General features: G+C 38.3%; 1 protein-coding gene across 1 annotated transcript; it reads left to right on the forward strand.

Annotated features, from left to right (window-relative positions):
- The first annotated feature begins 276 nt into the window (after window positions 1-276).
- LOC145465221 (vacuolar protein sorting-associated protein 4B-like) lies at window positions 277-14930 on the forward strand. Its single transcript, XM_081448995.1, has 14 exons — window positions 277-588; window positions 770-881; window positions 1817-1967; window positions 2833-2912; window positions 3175-3294; window positions 4589-4626; window positions 5275-5393; window positions 6170-6318; window positions 7058-7139; window positions 8584-8715; window positions 8836-8923; window positions 11887-11953; window positions 12972-13045; window positions 13548-14930. Exons 1-14 carry the CDS (start codon window positions 568-570, stop codon window positions 13647-13649), a joined length of 1335 nt encoding a protein of 444 aa, XP_081305121.1. The 5' UTR covers window positions 277-567; the 3' UTR covers window positions 13650-14930.
- The last annotated feature ends 427 nt before the right edge of the window (window positions 14931-15357 follow it).

Here is a 15357-nt window from a genome sequence, read left to right on the forward strand (position 1 = left end):
TATAACTATTTTATACCATCCCGTAGAAAATACAATGGCCAAAACAATCAAAGCGACATACGCGCGTTGCATGATGGGAGGGTTGGATGTATACCGTCGAATATACAACGACTTTTCTGTATTCTGATTGGCTGTATTTTCTATGGCATAGTATAAGACCTGATATGGGCATTAAAATTTGTGTTGTTCACCCGTAGCTTCCACAGTTATCCAGTCAATTTTTGATAGCTCGCATCTACACGCCAACCCCAGGACACTCGACTCTGAATGAATGTATGAATAAATACTCTAAAGCCAAACACTAGAGAACCTGATAATGAAAGGCCGAAGTTAGTTACGCATATCTATAGCAATGTATGTCTGCGCAATAAGCTGGAATAACATCATTGATTTCTCGGGAGGGCATTTACGTAGACTTTAACGTGTCTTTATTTTTGGATGTTGACGCAAAGTCACGGTTTGCGGTCAGCGGTTTTCTTGGAAAGCTAGGGTAGCCATTTTAGTTACTGAGCGGAGGATCTCGTTCCTTTGCTTCATTTTCTGGGCTGTTTTGCTTCACTTGCGGGAATGTCCGGAGACACTTTAAAGGTGAATGTGCTTTTTGTTTTTCAGGAGGTGTTTTACTGGGTAGATTACCCTAGATGTCGCCTAAAGATGCGACAGAAAGTCGTGACGAGTTAAAACCTGTACTAAAACTTGAACTTATAGCGCCTTGCGAAATTATTCCCCCCTACGATTATACAATTGTTTTTGGTTGTTGTGTTTGCAGAAAGCTATAGAAATCGTCACGAAGGCTACAGACGAAGATAAGGCTGGAAATTACGAGGAGGCGCTTAGACTTTACGAACATGGAGTGGAATACTTTCTGCACGCCATTAAATGTAAGTAAGCTTAACTTAGAATTTTGTATAATAATTTCACTATTCAGTCTGTGTTTGTTTGTCGCTTTATTGAAGCCCCTTTGTAGTTCCTTGTAAACCTTGGTTCGTTAGTTCTGATCTTGTCATTGAACTCAGAGTTGTCATTTCCCGAAGAATATAGTGAACGAAACTCAATTGGCTAAACTTCTTCCTGTCTGTTTTCCTGTCGAAAATCAGGAAGGGGGCATGGGTTAAGAAGAGGAAGGTTTGAATCAAGACAAGGGTGTGATGCACACAGCCAGGGAAACACACTGTAGACTTTTTATTTGTTTTGGAAGATATTCACAATTGTCAAAATAATCTAATTAAAATAATGTATCATTAGGTATGAACTGGCCAATCAGCTGCTTTGTTGTACAAGTGTAGGTCTGACAGACGATTTTAAAATTTCAAATAAATGTCCAGTCAGGTTTTTCTCATCTTGCCCCAACCTCTTATCGTCCTTCCTCCTTTTACATTTGATGTCATGACAATAAATGCTTGTTGGGTCATGAGATAAACACTGACTGGAAGCAGTTTATTAATTAAAAACATACATGTAACCCTTCACTTGAGACTCTTTATTTACTGCAAACTTACTGTTGTATATTTTTCTCTTTTTTTGTTCATTTATTTTTAAGCTAAGCTTAGCAATATGTGTATGGTGCTCCAAAGTAAGTTTGGGAATCACAAAAGAAAGAGAGCCATTTTCAGACAATCATTGATTGAAACAATTTTCATCAAAAGTGTGTAAACATTTGGGCAGGAGAGCATTTGTATAAATCATACAGGACTGTATTAATATCAAGAATTTGGTGGCTGAATACAAAATACAGGGTTCTGCTTACTTCAGGGACATGATGCTCTTGCTTGAGAGAACTGATCAACTCAAACTGACTTCTTTTTTGCAACTGTAGATGAAGCCCATGGAGAGAAATCTAAAGAGAGTATCAGACAGAAATGTGTCCAGTACCTCGAACGAGCTGAAAAGCTGAAGCAGTATGTAAAAGGAAAAAACAAAAAGAAGCCTGTGGCATCTTCTGGAGGAGGAAAAGAAAGCAGCAAAGGGTCTGTACTTGTAACTCAATTTTGCATGTGTTTGATCAATACATTAAAAAGTAAACAGGTAATGAGTATTAGAGTAATCATCACCTCAGTATTGAGAGAACGTTATTATTGTTGGAGCAGGTGGCAGATTATGCCATCTTTTCCAAGAGACTCAAAAGTACATGTATAGTGTGGCAAAGTTGCTAGCCAAGGTACATTTACCTGGAGAGCACTGGTAATTTGCACCTTCCATAACCCTGCACCTGAGAAGGAAATGTTAAACTTTTATTTAAATTGATGTCAAAAGAATTACTTCTATAATTTCTTATTGACATTTCAAAGCTGAAAATGTAGCTTTAAAGAAATGCAATCTGCAGATAGAGCAGCCAAACTTGATGTAAATATTAAGTAAGAGACATGATGTTACAATTTTTTTGTGTGTAGATGCTGATAAGTACATGGCATGTTTGTCAGAATTGAGTTGTAGAAAAGATTGAAGGACAGGATGTAGCTGTACTATGTATTTTACCAAAGATATACATGTATGATTGATTGCAATACTTTTAGAATGTTGAGTGGTTTCAAATGGATCCGTGTTGACTATAAATTACTTGGGAAATTTTAGAACCAATTAAACCTTTAATCTTAGAATACAAGGGGCATTGTCATTGATGTTTACATGTTCCAGAATGTAAAGAGCTTCTTATGAGAGTTTAAAACTATTAGTGTGTTTGTAGCTGGGTCACTGGGACCATGAAGAAATAACCATTTATGAGAAGCATTGGCCTATGAGAAGTGTTCTTTAGCAGTTGTTCGACTGTACAGTAGCTGAGTTGATTTGTATTCATGAGCATGATCCTGATACATGTATGTATTTCCTTCTTAGTGGTAAGGATGGTAAAGATGAGAGCAGTGGTGATGAAGATGAAGATGCAGAAACAAAGAAACTTAGGGGGCAGTTAAACAGTGAGTAACAAGCCGGTAGTTGTTTTATAAACACAAGCACAGTACTTAGTGTATATGTTAAAAACACACATGGAAAGTTGCACGTGCATATTACTGTTTATGCACACCTGTATAACCCTTTAAGCCCCAATAGTGCCATGTGGCACAAGATGTTATAATAAGCTTAATATTTGGCCAATATCGTTTCAGTTGCCAGTTACCCACTTGTGTACCATAAGCTTACTGTCATAGTTTTCTGTTGATGATGTTTTTTTAATCTCAGGTGCCATTGTTATGGAGAAACCCAATGTTCAGTGGTCTGATGTTGCTGGCTTAGACTCGGCAAAGGAAGCTCTAAAGGAGGCTGTTATTCTTCCAATTAAATTCCCACACTTATTTACAGGTGATTTACGTGTATGAAACAAATACGATACCAGCTTAATCATAGCAATAACAAAATTCCTTAGAGCCACCTAAAATTTTTGAAACATTAGGGTGGTTCTGAACCCCCCCCCCCCCCTTCCACAGAATTTTCTTAACTTTGCAGAAGGTTTCACTTATCATGCTTATCACAGTTTGATAATAAACCTGGGTCAGCGAGCATTTTTTTTATTTATAAGCAATTAAATCTAAACTCAAAGGGTGTTACACTGCATTTCAGGGCTGCATTGTTGTTATGGTAACTTGTTATACAAAAAGGGTGATCACATTTTGAGCAATGATTGGGTATTTGTGTGCTACCATTATTTTGAGAGTCATAGTATTGATCCATTGAAGTATAAGTGTCAGAAAGAGATGAACACTATTGTCAGCCACCCATTTAAGATTAGGTACATGTATGTAAGTAGGTCAGTTGAGATGTAGGTTAGGGTTTTCTACCGTTACTTTTGTACACTACAGTGTATTAAGATGGAATCCACCAGACATTTGAGTAACAAGTGGACAAAAACCTAGTACCAAGATTATTTACATCGTATTGCAAACTTCTGTATGACTGTTTTAAAGATCTTCTCAAAAAAATCATTTCTAGCAACACCAAATGTCGAAAACGAATGTTGAACTTTGTATGAAACACTTGAAAGTACTGGTGAAATGAAACTGATGAGGAAATTTTGCGTGTGTTTGCACAAGTTCTCTGAACTTTGAAATTCAGTTTCTCTCATTCCCTTAAGAAATTGCTTTCGGTGTTATTTCAGGCAATTATTCATGTATTTACCTTTAAGAAAATGTAAAAATGACTGTAAAATACTTAAAATTATTCTGGTACCAGATTTTTGTCCACTAAAACCTGAAATTGCTTGATTTTCTATCAGATTTTGTCTTAATTTGTTAATGTCCTGATTCCCGAAACAACTTGGGATAAAGTTGTATCAAACCCAGCTCTGCTCCTGCTTTGAGGATCTAATTTGTGTTTCTCATTAATCCTTTCCCCACCAAGGAGGTATAATAATTATATACATGTATGTGCTAAGTGGTGTAGGTTGTGTCACCCAACCACTGAGGGAGTATGTAAGTCCTCAAACAAAATACTATGCCGAGAGCCCTGTTGTTTGTGGTGGCTATATATTATCAATCATTCACAGTCTTTTGGCAAAATACAATGTAATCATTGTAGTCACCTGGAGATGGAGAGGGTGTTTAACTCTTGTATCCAAGGGGTTAACGTTTATATTGACACAACTGTTATACATTTTTAGGGAAGCGTAAACCATGGAGTGGAATTTTGCTTTATGGGGTAAGACATCTGAGCCATGTATCTACAGTCTCGTTTTGTTGTTGTTGTTTTAAATCCAGAGCTATCATATATGTTTGACTTGTGATATAAAGTTATGACTAGTAAATGGTTTTAACCTGTACAGTGTACTCTAACCCTGCCAAAAAATGTCAAAGGAATGTACATTATTATTATAAGCTTACATATAGGATATATTACACAGTAGGTGCTAAAATCCCTTTGTTTTTACAATGTAACTTGACCCCTCAATATCAGAGAGTATGAGTTGCAGATTTAGTGTGGTTAGGGTGGTACTGGTTAGTTAGTGTGTTCAATTCCAGATTCAGTGTTCCAGGTTTGAGCCCTGTTGGGATCATTGTGCAGTGTGTTCTTGAGTAAAGAAACTGTTGCCTCATATTGCCCCTCTCAAACTAGAGTGTAAATGGTTGGGGCAACTGGTAATCTTTGAGGCAATTGTGTTAAAGTAGATTTGATCCCTGATACTGTTTGGCCAGTTCTTTCAGGATGTGCTTGTAATAGACTATCCGACTCAGTTGTTTTCAAAACTTTCCTCAGCCAGAGGACCACACTTGACAAGGCACTGTTGTTCTTGGATTCAAACCACGTACCATTTTACAAAGTATTGATCAATCTTCATTTTCTTGTTAGCCTCCTGGCACAGGAAAATCATATCTAGCAAAGGCTGTGGCAACTGAAGCAAACAACTCCACATTTATATCTGTGTCATCATCTGACTTGGTGTCCAAATGGCTTGGAGAAAGTGAAAGGTACAGTTTGAATTACTACTGTTGATATACACTCAGTTGTTATCTCTTTCTCAAGTATGCACAAACCCTTCTCCATTGTCCTTACATTGTGCAGTAGTCTTGTGATTGTGTGATGGTATTGCACCCAACCTTCCAATTGTGGACAAATTTGTTTTTTACAATAACTGTCTAATTTCTCATGCGCTGATTGGCTCATTTTTATCATCAATAAGAGTACAGACAGATAGAATTTTAATTTATGCAAGTTCAACTTTCAGCTGTCAAACTGTCAACTTTTTAACCAATGAGATTTTATGGACTTTTTTAAGTAGCCAATCAAAAAGCGAGAAAAGCTATTGACAGTGTTTGCATCATTTTGAATAAAATTCACTTACATGTATCTTTGTTTGTGGCAATTTTACGGTGTCTTTTCCCCTCATTTATTCCCAGCATTTGACCATTTTGGGGTCTTGTTATTGTAAAAAACAAATTGACATCAGTTTTTTTATGCATCTGTCCACTTATTGGTGACAAATTTTGTCCTAACATTGTGAAAGTTTACTGCAGAACCACTTGCTTGGGGTTCATGGTTCCATAGCCACCTTGAAAATGTTATGAAGCAATTTATCATCAATAAGAGGACAGACACATAAAAAACTGACATCAATTTGTTAATTGGAAGTACTCTGAAATGAGTTAATAAGTCATCTTCAGAAGTCTTTCCACACCCAAGGGTTGTGGGATTTCTTGTGGATGGAAAGATACTGTAGATAAAATCTATTTGAATTGTTTTGCAGGCTTGTAAAACAACTGTTTGAGCTAGCACGTGACAATAAACCAGCCATTATCTTCATTGATGAAGTGGATTCCTTGTGTGGCTCCAGAAGTGAAAATGAAAGTGAATCAGCAAGAAGAATAAAAACAGAGTTTCTGGTTCAAATGCAGGGTATGTTTGGTTTGTTTTGTGGAGTTGTGGTAAAAGCTCTGTGAAAATGCTTATCTTGGATGTAATAGCATATTTATTGAATACAAGAGGCAGCATATTACATTTTAAACACTGAGAAGACAGTTCAAATATTTTCGGTGAAACTTTAAGTGTTTGGATACTAAGGAGTAAACTGAGAAATAAAAGTGTTTAACCTTGATAAATGAATCAATTTTACTGAGTTTGAGAATGTCCTTGACTTGAAGTAAAAATTTACCAATAAGCAGGGGTTCCTAAGGCATACATGTATACACTGTAGACACGTATTCAAAATGAAGAAAACTCTCTTTACTTTGTGGCAAGCTGAACATGTCAAGCCATTGAAAACAACAATGAGCTGTTAAGAAACTAGGAAACAATACGTCAGCTCATTAATACTAACAAGGCATATGCCAGTACACTGTATACACAAATGTACACGCATACAATGTTTTTGCATTTTTGGCTGATGCAAATTATGCGGATCTTTTGGTTCACTGATATCTGAGCTGTATTTTATGTTTACAAAGCCTCATTTAAAATAGTTATTACTTCACAACCAAACAGAGTGTGTGTCTTATGGTTACTGTCCATTTAGTGCCTTCCTTCCAATGAGATGCCCTCCCACCTCCTCCCTCCTCCTCCCCCCCCCCCCTCAACCCTTCCACACCCTCCCCGCTCATTAGATTAACACTCAATGTATTCTGTTTCTTCACTTAAGGTGTTGGTGTTGACAATAAAGATGTACTTGTGTTAGGGGCCACTAACATTCCATGGACTCTCGATTCTGCCATCAGGAGAAGGTACAGAATCCATGATTTTTCAGTTTTAATTCATTAACTTCTGGTGATTTCACTCCTTCGTGCATATCATGACTTCGTTCACTCTCCTAAATCAAACCTTGAGTAATGTGCAAGGTGCTTCTAACTTTTAAATCTGTTGATGAAATCCCACTGTGTTTCCACCCAAATGAAAGCTATTGAGCAGTACATGTACTTTCAAGTGGTACACTTTACAGTATTCCACTGTATAATGTGGTTCTAACTTTCAAGTCTGTAGATGAAAGGTACATGTTCCCTTAGCTACATGTAATGTGTGACGATTTAAATGAAAGCTATTGAGCAGTACTTTCATGTGGTACTGTTTATTTTGCTGTACAAGGTGGTTATAACTTTAAAGTTTGTATAAAAAAAGCCCTAGTATGTGATCATTTAAGGGCCCATTAACCGATTTCTGCGCGCGCTCGCGCGTGTTGGTAAGGAGGTGAAATTTCACTTCCGGTTACTTACGTCAGCCTGAGCGCACAAAATAAAAATAACTCAATAACTTCCAAATTCGCTCAAATTTTAGATGTTTTTCTTTGTGTTTCACAAATTGCAAAGTAAAAAAAGTACAAGCAAAGACAAAAAAAGAGAAAGACAGAAAACCAAGAGCAATAGAAAGAGAAAAACTACCTCTGTGTGGCTTTGTTTGATCTTACCGAAGTGAGCTGGAAGGGTAAATTGCGCACGCGCTGATAGGGTAACTTCCAATATATATCGGGCGCACTTCCGGTTTCTTTAAATGCTAAAGGAAACGCGGTGTTTCCTTAAATCCAGCCTTTTTTGACGGATTTCGATTAAAACCAACGTTGGAAACATAGCTATGCATTCCTTGTTTTTTTCAGAAAATTACGAACTTTTTAATATTTTGAAATTCTCTCAAAATCTGACCTTTTAGAAATGAAACAAAATCGATGCATAGCGTAATGAGGATTTAAATTAAAATATTAAATCAATGAAAAAAATTCCGATAAAGTAATTTGCCTGGGAGCCTTTGCGTTTTTTCAGTATTAGTCACATGACCATGGGCGTGGCCTGATGACGTCATCACTAGTGTTGCTGGTCATGAAAAAGTTAAAACACATGAAATAACTCTGAAGTGACTAAAAATGACGAGGTTATATGAGAATAAATTTTCCCTAGCAACGGCTCGAAAAGATCGGTTAATGGGCCCTTAAACTAAGCTATTCGGATTCTTTCTTTTGATACTGTTTAATGTGGGTGCACAGACGATGAGTTATGCTTTCTACATATAGCTTATAATACTCACCATGTCTAATTTATTTTCTTGAACTCTCTGGGGAGAAGTTTACTTTAAACAAAGACTTCTTCAGAGTTGTTTGGGTCTTTCATTACGGATTAAAATATGTTAGAAATAAACATCTGCTGTGGATTGAAGTATCAAAATCTTGAAAATGTTTTGTAGATTTGAGAAGAGGATCTACATTCCCTTACCGGAAGCATCAGCAAGAGTGAAGATGTTTGAACTGCACATGGGAAACATCAAGCATTGTATACAGTCAACACAGTACAGAGAACTAGCAGAGAAAACTGACGGGTTAGTCTAGTTCCAAGTTGATGGATTTCTGTGTGTGTTGATCAATTGTCATTGGCAGGCACTTCTTGCCTCGTCTAATGGTCAGTTATTAATTGTGCCCATGTCTTGTTTTGGCATCAGGTATTCTGGCGCAGATATCAGTATAGTAGTACGTGACGCCATGATGCAGCCGGTCAGAAAAGTTCAACAAGCAACGCATTTTAAAATGGTTTGTATAATCATATCTTATACAGTACATGCATATCCTAATTCTGATCAACTGCCCGTCTGCTGTTTGTTTTGCTTGATGGCAAAATAATATAGGTGCACAGCTGTAGCCGCGAAAGGAATGGGGAGGAGAGGTCCCTTCTTTCTCTTACTCCCTGCAAACTGATGAGAGTGTTTGTTGCTGTTGTTGTTGTTGTTTTTAACCTAACATCAATTCAGTCCTGGAGACATCATTGGAAATCTATTGAAACTGTCCGGGAGAAGTTCGTTAAGATTCTTATTATCAAATTTTGTTATCCAAAGTCTTCGGAAATCCCACACATATTTGGCGAGACTTTGAGGTCTTCGCGAAGCTGCCAAGTTTTTTGATTTCTTCAGGTGTTTGGTTTGGTGGCGTGATTATACCGATGTGCCTTTCAAACTGCAGACGTTTTTTTGCACCACCAGTGTCCAACTCCAAAGCAGTGTCCTTTCTCTGGTAGTGTGATTTGTGAAATAGATTCTTAATCACGTGACCTAATTCTTCAAAAAATGAGTCCTTGGAAGCAAGCTGAAAAACGCCAGGAATTCCGCAAAATTTGGATTTTAAGTTTTTTTGTTAAGTAATACAGCCTATTGCTCACTAAGTTTCTTTTCGTTCTGTGTCTGATGTGCACTGACTATAAGATGTTGTTTCGCGGGTGAAATAAAACCACTTAGGGACCGTTCATTTTTTATGAGGGAGGGGGGGCTGGTGGGATTTGGGAAGCACCATTTAAAAATCGCATGACCCCCCCTCAGCTTACCAATTTTTTCACATGGCCCCCCCTTATAGCGGTCATTTTTTGGGATGACCCCCCCCCCAAAAAAAAAATTGAACAAACAATATTTAGATTTCAACTTTTTTAATATTTCTCTATTATCCCCCTACTTCACGTTATTGTGCTCACTATGAAGACAATATTTACAATCTCTATACGACAGAGAGCTGTTGTTTAAAAAACAAATCAAAAGAAAGAGAAGTCAATTTCGGATCTCCTAGTTATGGCTCGCCCTGAGCGTGTGGCATTTGGCCTCTCATTGGCATCTTCCTCATCTGAATTGATGAATGCAAGAATGACGTCTCTTGTGTCATCTTCTCCCCCAGAGTCAATGGCATCACTGTCATACTCATCATTGTCACTTTCATCCGTTTCACTGCTGTCAGCACTTGCCCTGTTGTCATTTTGTGTCAATGTCCTGGCATTTCTCAGTGTTGGTTGGCCAGCTCTGAGAGGACTCTTCTGCTACAAGCATGAATGTCTTACAATTGCCTTTACTTTCTCACTCTTGCTGCTTTTCAAATGCTGCTTCAGCCCGTGGTGGTTTGAGTACTTGTTTAGTTCTGGAACACGTAGCTTTTTAAGCTTGGTTAGATCTTCGCACAACTCAGTCCAAGGATAATCCTCCTTCCTACTTAACTTTGCCTTTTCTTCTGCTCTCTTTTTCCTTTTAAATTCCAGCACTTCAAGATGCTGAAGATAATCCACCACAAACTTCGATTTGACAATAAACTTATCTGCAAATAGAGCAACGCTCTCTGGGTCAGATAAAACCAGCCTGCCACTTCCATGCTCTTTCTTCTTTATATTGTTAATCCAATCGGGGAAAGAGCGCATTACTACATGAGCATCATGAAAGAGGCTCGTTCCAAAATGCGCAATAATGGCGAAAGCGACGAGTCGTTTAAGAAAAGGTTTACAGCTGAACGATGCAGGCAGTTTGACATCTTACATGCAAAAGAAGCAATTTTTCTAGGTGCGGATGGCTGTTCAGAAAGGGCGACTGAGTTTTTCATGCAAGGGTACCAGTTGAAGCCCATTGATGGAAGAAAACTGAACTTCTCCATCAAAGAGCACAGAGCAATGGTGGAAAAGTTGAATGTCATATTGAAAGATGTAAAGGAACACGATTCCACACTCTTTCAGTCCCATGGGCTTGCTTTAAAGCAGGGCGAAGAATTTGCCCACAGTTTAAATGTAAAACAGATCAAATGTACAGAAGCTAAGTTGACGAAGGTCACGCAGGACATGGAAGAACTAGAAAATGAGAAGAGCAATTATAACAGCATATTCAAAGGCATACTCAAACAGCACATCAACAAAAGGAGAAGGAAAAAAGAAAACCGCAGAAAGTCTAATGAAAGAAAGAAGAAGCGGACTGAAAACAACGTCCAACGAGTTTATGGAATCTGTGTTGAAAACCCGCTAGGAAATGATCTTCCAGAATGCCTTGTGTACCCTCCTAGAACGGCCGTCCCGGAAGAGTGTCTTAAAGTCACGTCGATATTTAGAAGAGATGGGCCATACATCGCACAGCTCTTGGAAGGGAATTATTTCACCGATGCTGCAAGCAGCAGAATCACCACCAACCTTGAGCGGAAAGTCAGAGATTATGTTTACACCTTCATGTACCCTGAAGAGTACACTCTGACGGAAAGCATTGCTGCTTCTTGCAGCATTGGTGAAAGAGACTCCCATAACAGCACAAGCGGCGACGAAGAACTCGACGACAGCGGAGATGAAGATGAGTGCCAGTGAAAGTTGCATTCGAAAATAACAGTGTTAAATACCTCTTTTCAGTAGCTACAAATGCTTTTTGTCGCCAAACGTTTTTTTAAAGCAGAAGGAAAGTTTGTAATAAATTTATATCCTTCCTTCTATGTTTATTCTATAGCAATTTTTTTGATATTCAAACATTATGCCATTTTAAAGTTTTACTAAAATATTTCACGTGACCCCCCCTTTTTCCCTTATTTTTTTGGGATGGCCCCCCCTCGAAGGCCATTTTTTTTCGCATGGCCCCCCCCCCAAATCCCACCAGCCCCCCCTACCTTATAAAAAATGAATGGTCCCTTAACTATACCTGTCAAATAGCTAAAGTGTTAGGTCAAACTGAGGCAGTATTGAATGTTGAGCGAGCCTGTTGGTTTTCTTGTCTTGTCAGGTGAGGGGACCCTCTCCACAAGACCCAGACCTCATACTGGATGATCTATTAACTCCGTGTTCACCAGGTAGGAGCGGTGTCCTGCATTGAAAGCGTAAATCAGATTAAATCCTGAATGTACGCATTGCTTGCCTATGCTCTGTAGACGGCAGAACAGCGAGTGTCAGTTGCTCTAGAACGTTGATGATCAATCCCTTCAAGCGCACAAGCAATGCTGGTAATACTGATTTTCCAGTGGTTATCTGTCGTAGAGATGATTGCGTGTCTGATTTTGGGGGCCACTAGCGCTTTGTTGGACAAAGTGAACTGATTACGTAATCCCTAATCGGATTCTGTGTGATAAATATCGGAACTTATCACATGACTGACAAATTTTTTTAATTGTGATTGACTGATAGCAGGCCAATTTATCTTTAATTTTTAATCTGCACTGCGCGTTAAAGCGCGCGTGTTCGCAATTTTCTCAGCCATATGCAGTAATAAATAAGTAATCGTCTGATAGCTTGTGCAATTAGGATCCACACTATACATGAATGATATCGCAAAATTCTCTCAAATTGCGCACACCTGAAGGCTCGTGTAATTTTGGGAGAATTTTCAAGTAATATATCATACCATAGTGATCATACACGGGAGACCGTCTTTCATCGGGATATCCAAACACAGGGAAGAGGAAACACTCTCTGGAGTGTTTGATATATCTTCTCAATCGAAACGAAAAGCAAGGAGTAAACAGACAAGTAAAATCTATGCTAATTGAGACCGAGTATCCAAACCTCCTTCATGGTTTTGATTTTCTTTGTTTTAACTTGATTATTTATTAATGAGTTTGAGAATTATCTCGCGTAACTGTGTGAATGCTTGGATAGCACCATTCAGTAGATAAATTGCTATCCAGGGGATAAACGTTGAGGAGACAAACCGCGCTATCCATGGGATAGTGATTTGTTCATTGGATAGCGGTATCCATGCTTTGAACAACCGGGCCTGTTCGACAAAAGTAAACCAACATTGCTGGGACTCTCTCGGTCGATGCATAATCCTTAAATCAAAATCTTGACGAAAATTTCTTTTCTCTTTTGTAGGGGAACCCGGAGCGCAGGAAATGACGTGGATGCAGGTGCCAGGAGACAAGTTACTAGAACCTGTCGTTAATTTGGTAATCAAGCATTTCTTCTTATCTAACTGTAGCAACCTGACAGACACTTTTTTATTTCCGTTCTCGTCCTTACACGCGACACTCTTCGGAGATTTACATTGTACAGATCCTCTTGCAGGAAGAAAAAGTGCATCATGTAACGTGTTGACTGTGTTTTTTTTGTTTGTTTGTTTGTTTTATGAATCACAGTAATGGAGTGTCAATGCAGAGTTTTTGTCCTTATTTGTAGAGTAATAGAAGTTTACACAGACTGATAAAAACATTGAGGTAGTTTGGGAGAAACTATTCAAAGCTAGGTAGACTTTTGAACGCTTCCAAACTTTTTCTCTGTACTTGCATTCAGTTTTGTCAACAAGCATATCACTTTCTATTTCTTACATCAATTGCCTAGTGTTCAAAGAGTGTTACTCAAGCCTGCCGACCTAGCACAACAGTTTCTTTGGAAGCCATTCTTTCTTTTTCCTTATAATGTTGAGATTGTTCTCATTGCATCTTTTTGTAGACGGACATGCTGCGATCATTGGCGACTTCCAAACCTACAGTGAATTCTGCAGACCTGAAAAAGTTCGAGGACTTCACCAGAGATTTTGGGCAGGAAGGATAGAGAAAGGGAGTCTGGAAACCAATGCCGCTCTCTCTTGTTTATTTCTTCGGCTCCAAAAATAATGAAACTAATCATAATTTGTCTTCTGAATAGCTGATTGTATGTCAATGTAAACTATGAAGATAATTTCTGTTTTTGCCTCTTCCGTCTTGTGAATGAAGAGATTTACATTTAATGCAAGAACGCTTTTACTGTAGAAATATGTTTAGTATTGTTAGTCGCGAAAAGTAGACGTAGTTTCTAAGTTAGAAAGTTCCACAGAAACGGTGAGCCAACCACAACGGTAGCAATAAAAACGAGAACTTCACGAAACAAAACATGGACCGTCAATTGCTTTGCACGTGCGTTGTAAATCTTGGTACATTTTTCGACCGTCCTCTAGAAAACTGCAACATGAAATTGACCAAATTCTGTGTAGTGTGGAACGCGTCAACCGTGACAATAAATTTTTCATGTTTCCAGTTTGATTTCAGCAGTGCGTTTATAGATTCATTTGGAGATTAGTGCTGACGGCAATAGCTAGACACGCTAAATTTAGATGGTCGAGTAAAGTATTTTACACTATACAACAACACATTCAAACACTCACGTGGCCAGCAGTCATGCAAACTTATTGGACCAATGGTATGGGGATATTGTGTGGCACGATATTGTGAAAATTTTGAACGACATTTTATAGTGTTAAACTACATATGAGGCTAAAGGCTCTTGAAAGTGTCAAATAGTAGCTGGTTTACTAAACGTTTCGGGCTTAGCCCTTCTTCAGTCTGAAACGTTTAATAAACCAGCTACTATTTGGCACTGTAAAGAACCCTCGGCCTCACGTTTAGTTTATCGTCATAGTGTCACACATAATATGAGTTTTTTCTTCTTTTTTTTTTTTTGTTCATTTCTACTGATTTTATATTGTTCCTTTCTTGCCCCTATGATTGAAGTAACTTGGACGGCTTGAGCTACTCCAGTTTGGGAAGTTTCCAATATAGCTACCAACTTTTCTACTACTACCTGAAAGTAATGTTCACTCCGACCCACAATTAATATTTTCTTCTTTAGTAAACGACACATTTGTATGGCGTTAGAAAACTACCCAAACAACACCCGTTTGCTCGGCCGTTGTTATGTATAAGATGCTGTTTTTGAAACAACATATAATGCACCAAACATGACGTCACGTGTAAACGGTATTCAGTATAGGTCTAAAATGAACCTTTATTTTTATCTTATCCTGGCAGTCTTTAATGTTGTACAGATATAACTTAGGCCACCCAATGTTTCAATAAATCAGTAAACTGTTACAAGACGAGTTCTGCTTTCACTGGATGGTTTTTCTTCCTTTCATTTTTGCCTACAAAGAATTCATATGCTACGCTTTGGACACATAAAACTGTTTCATTCGTGACCTTTTGTTAGTAGTTACTTTGCAGCAAAAGAAAAATTTGACAACAAACATATAAACTCGAAATTGCACAAACCGAATTAGCGCGGCGGAACGAGCAAGAATATAAATAAGCCTCTCGCTCGCACAAGTGCCTCACAACTCTAGTGGTAATTCAGAAAATGCTTCAAAGTCTGGTTACAGGAAGAGTTGTTAGTGCATGATAGGAGAGTTACCCTGTATATATCCCGCGCCATTTTGAGCGTATATAATGAAAAATGGTAAGTTGCTTGGTTCGGTCGTCGAGGATAACCTTCTCCATCAGTGCTACTC

This window comes from Orbicella franksi, chromosome 13 (assembly GCF_964199315.1).
Source record: "Orbicella franksi chromosome 13, jaOrbFran1.1, whole genome shotgun sequence".
In the NCBI taxonomy this organism is placed as follows: Eukaryota; Metazoa; Cnidaria; class Anthozoa; order Scleractinia; family Merulinidae; genus Orbicella; species Orbicella franksi.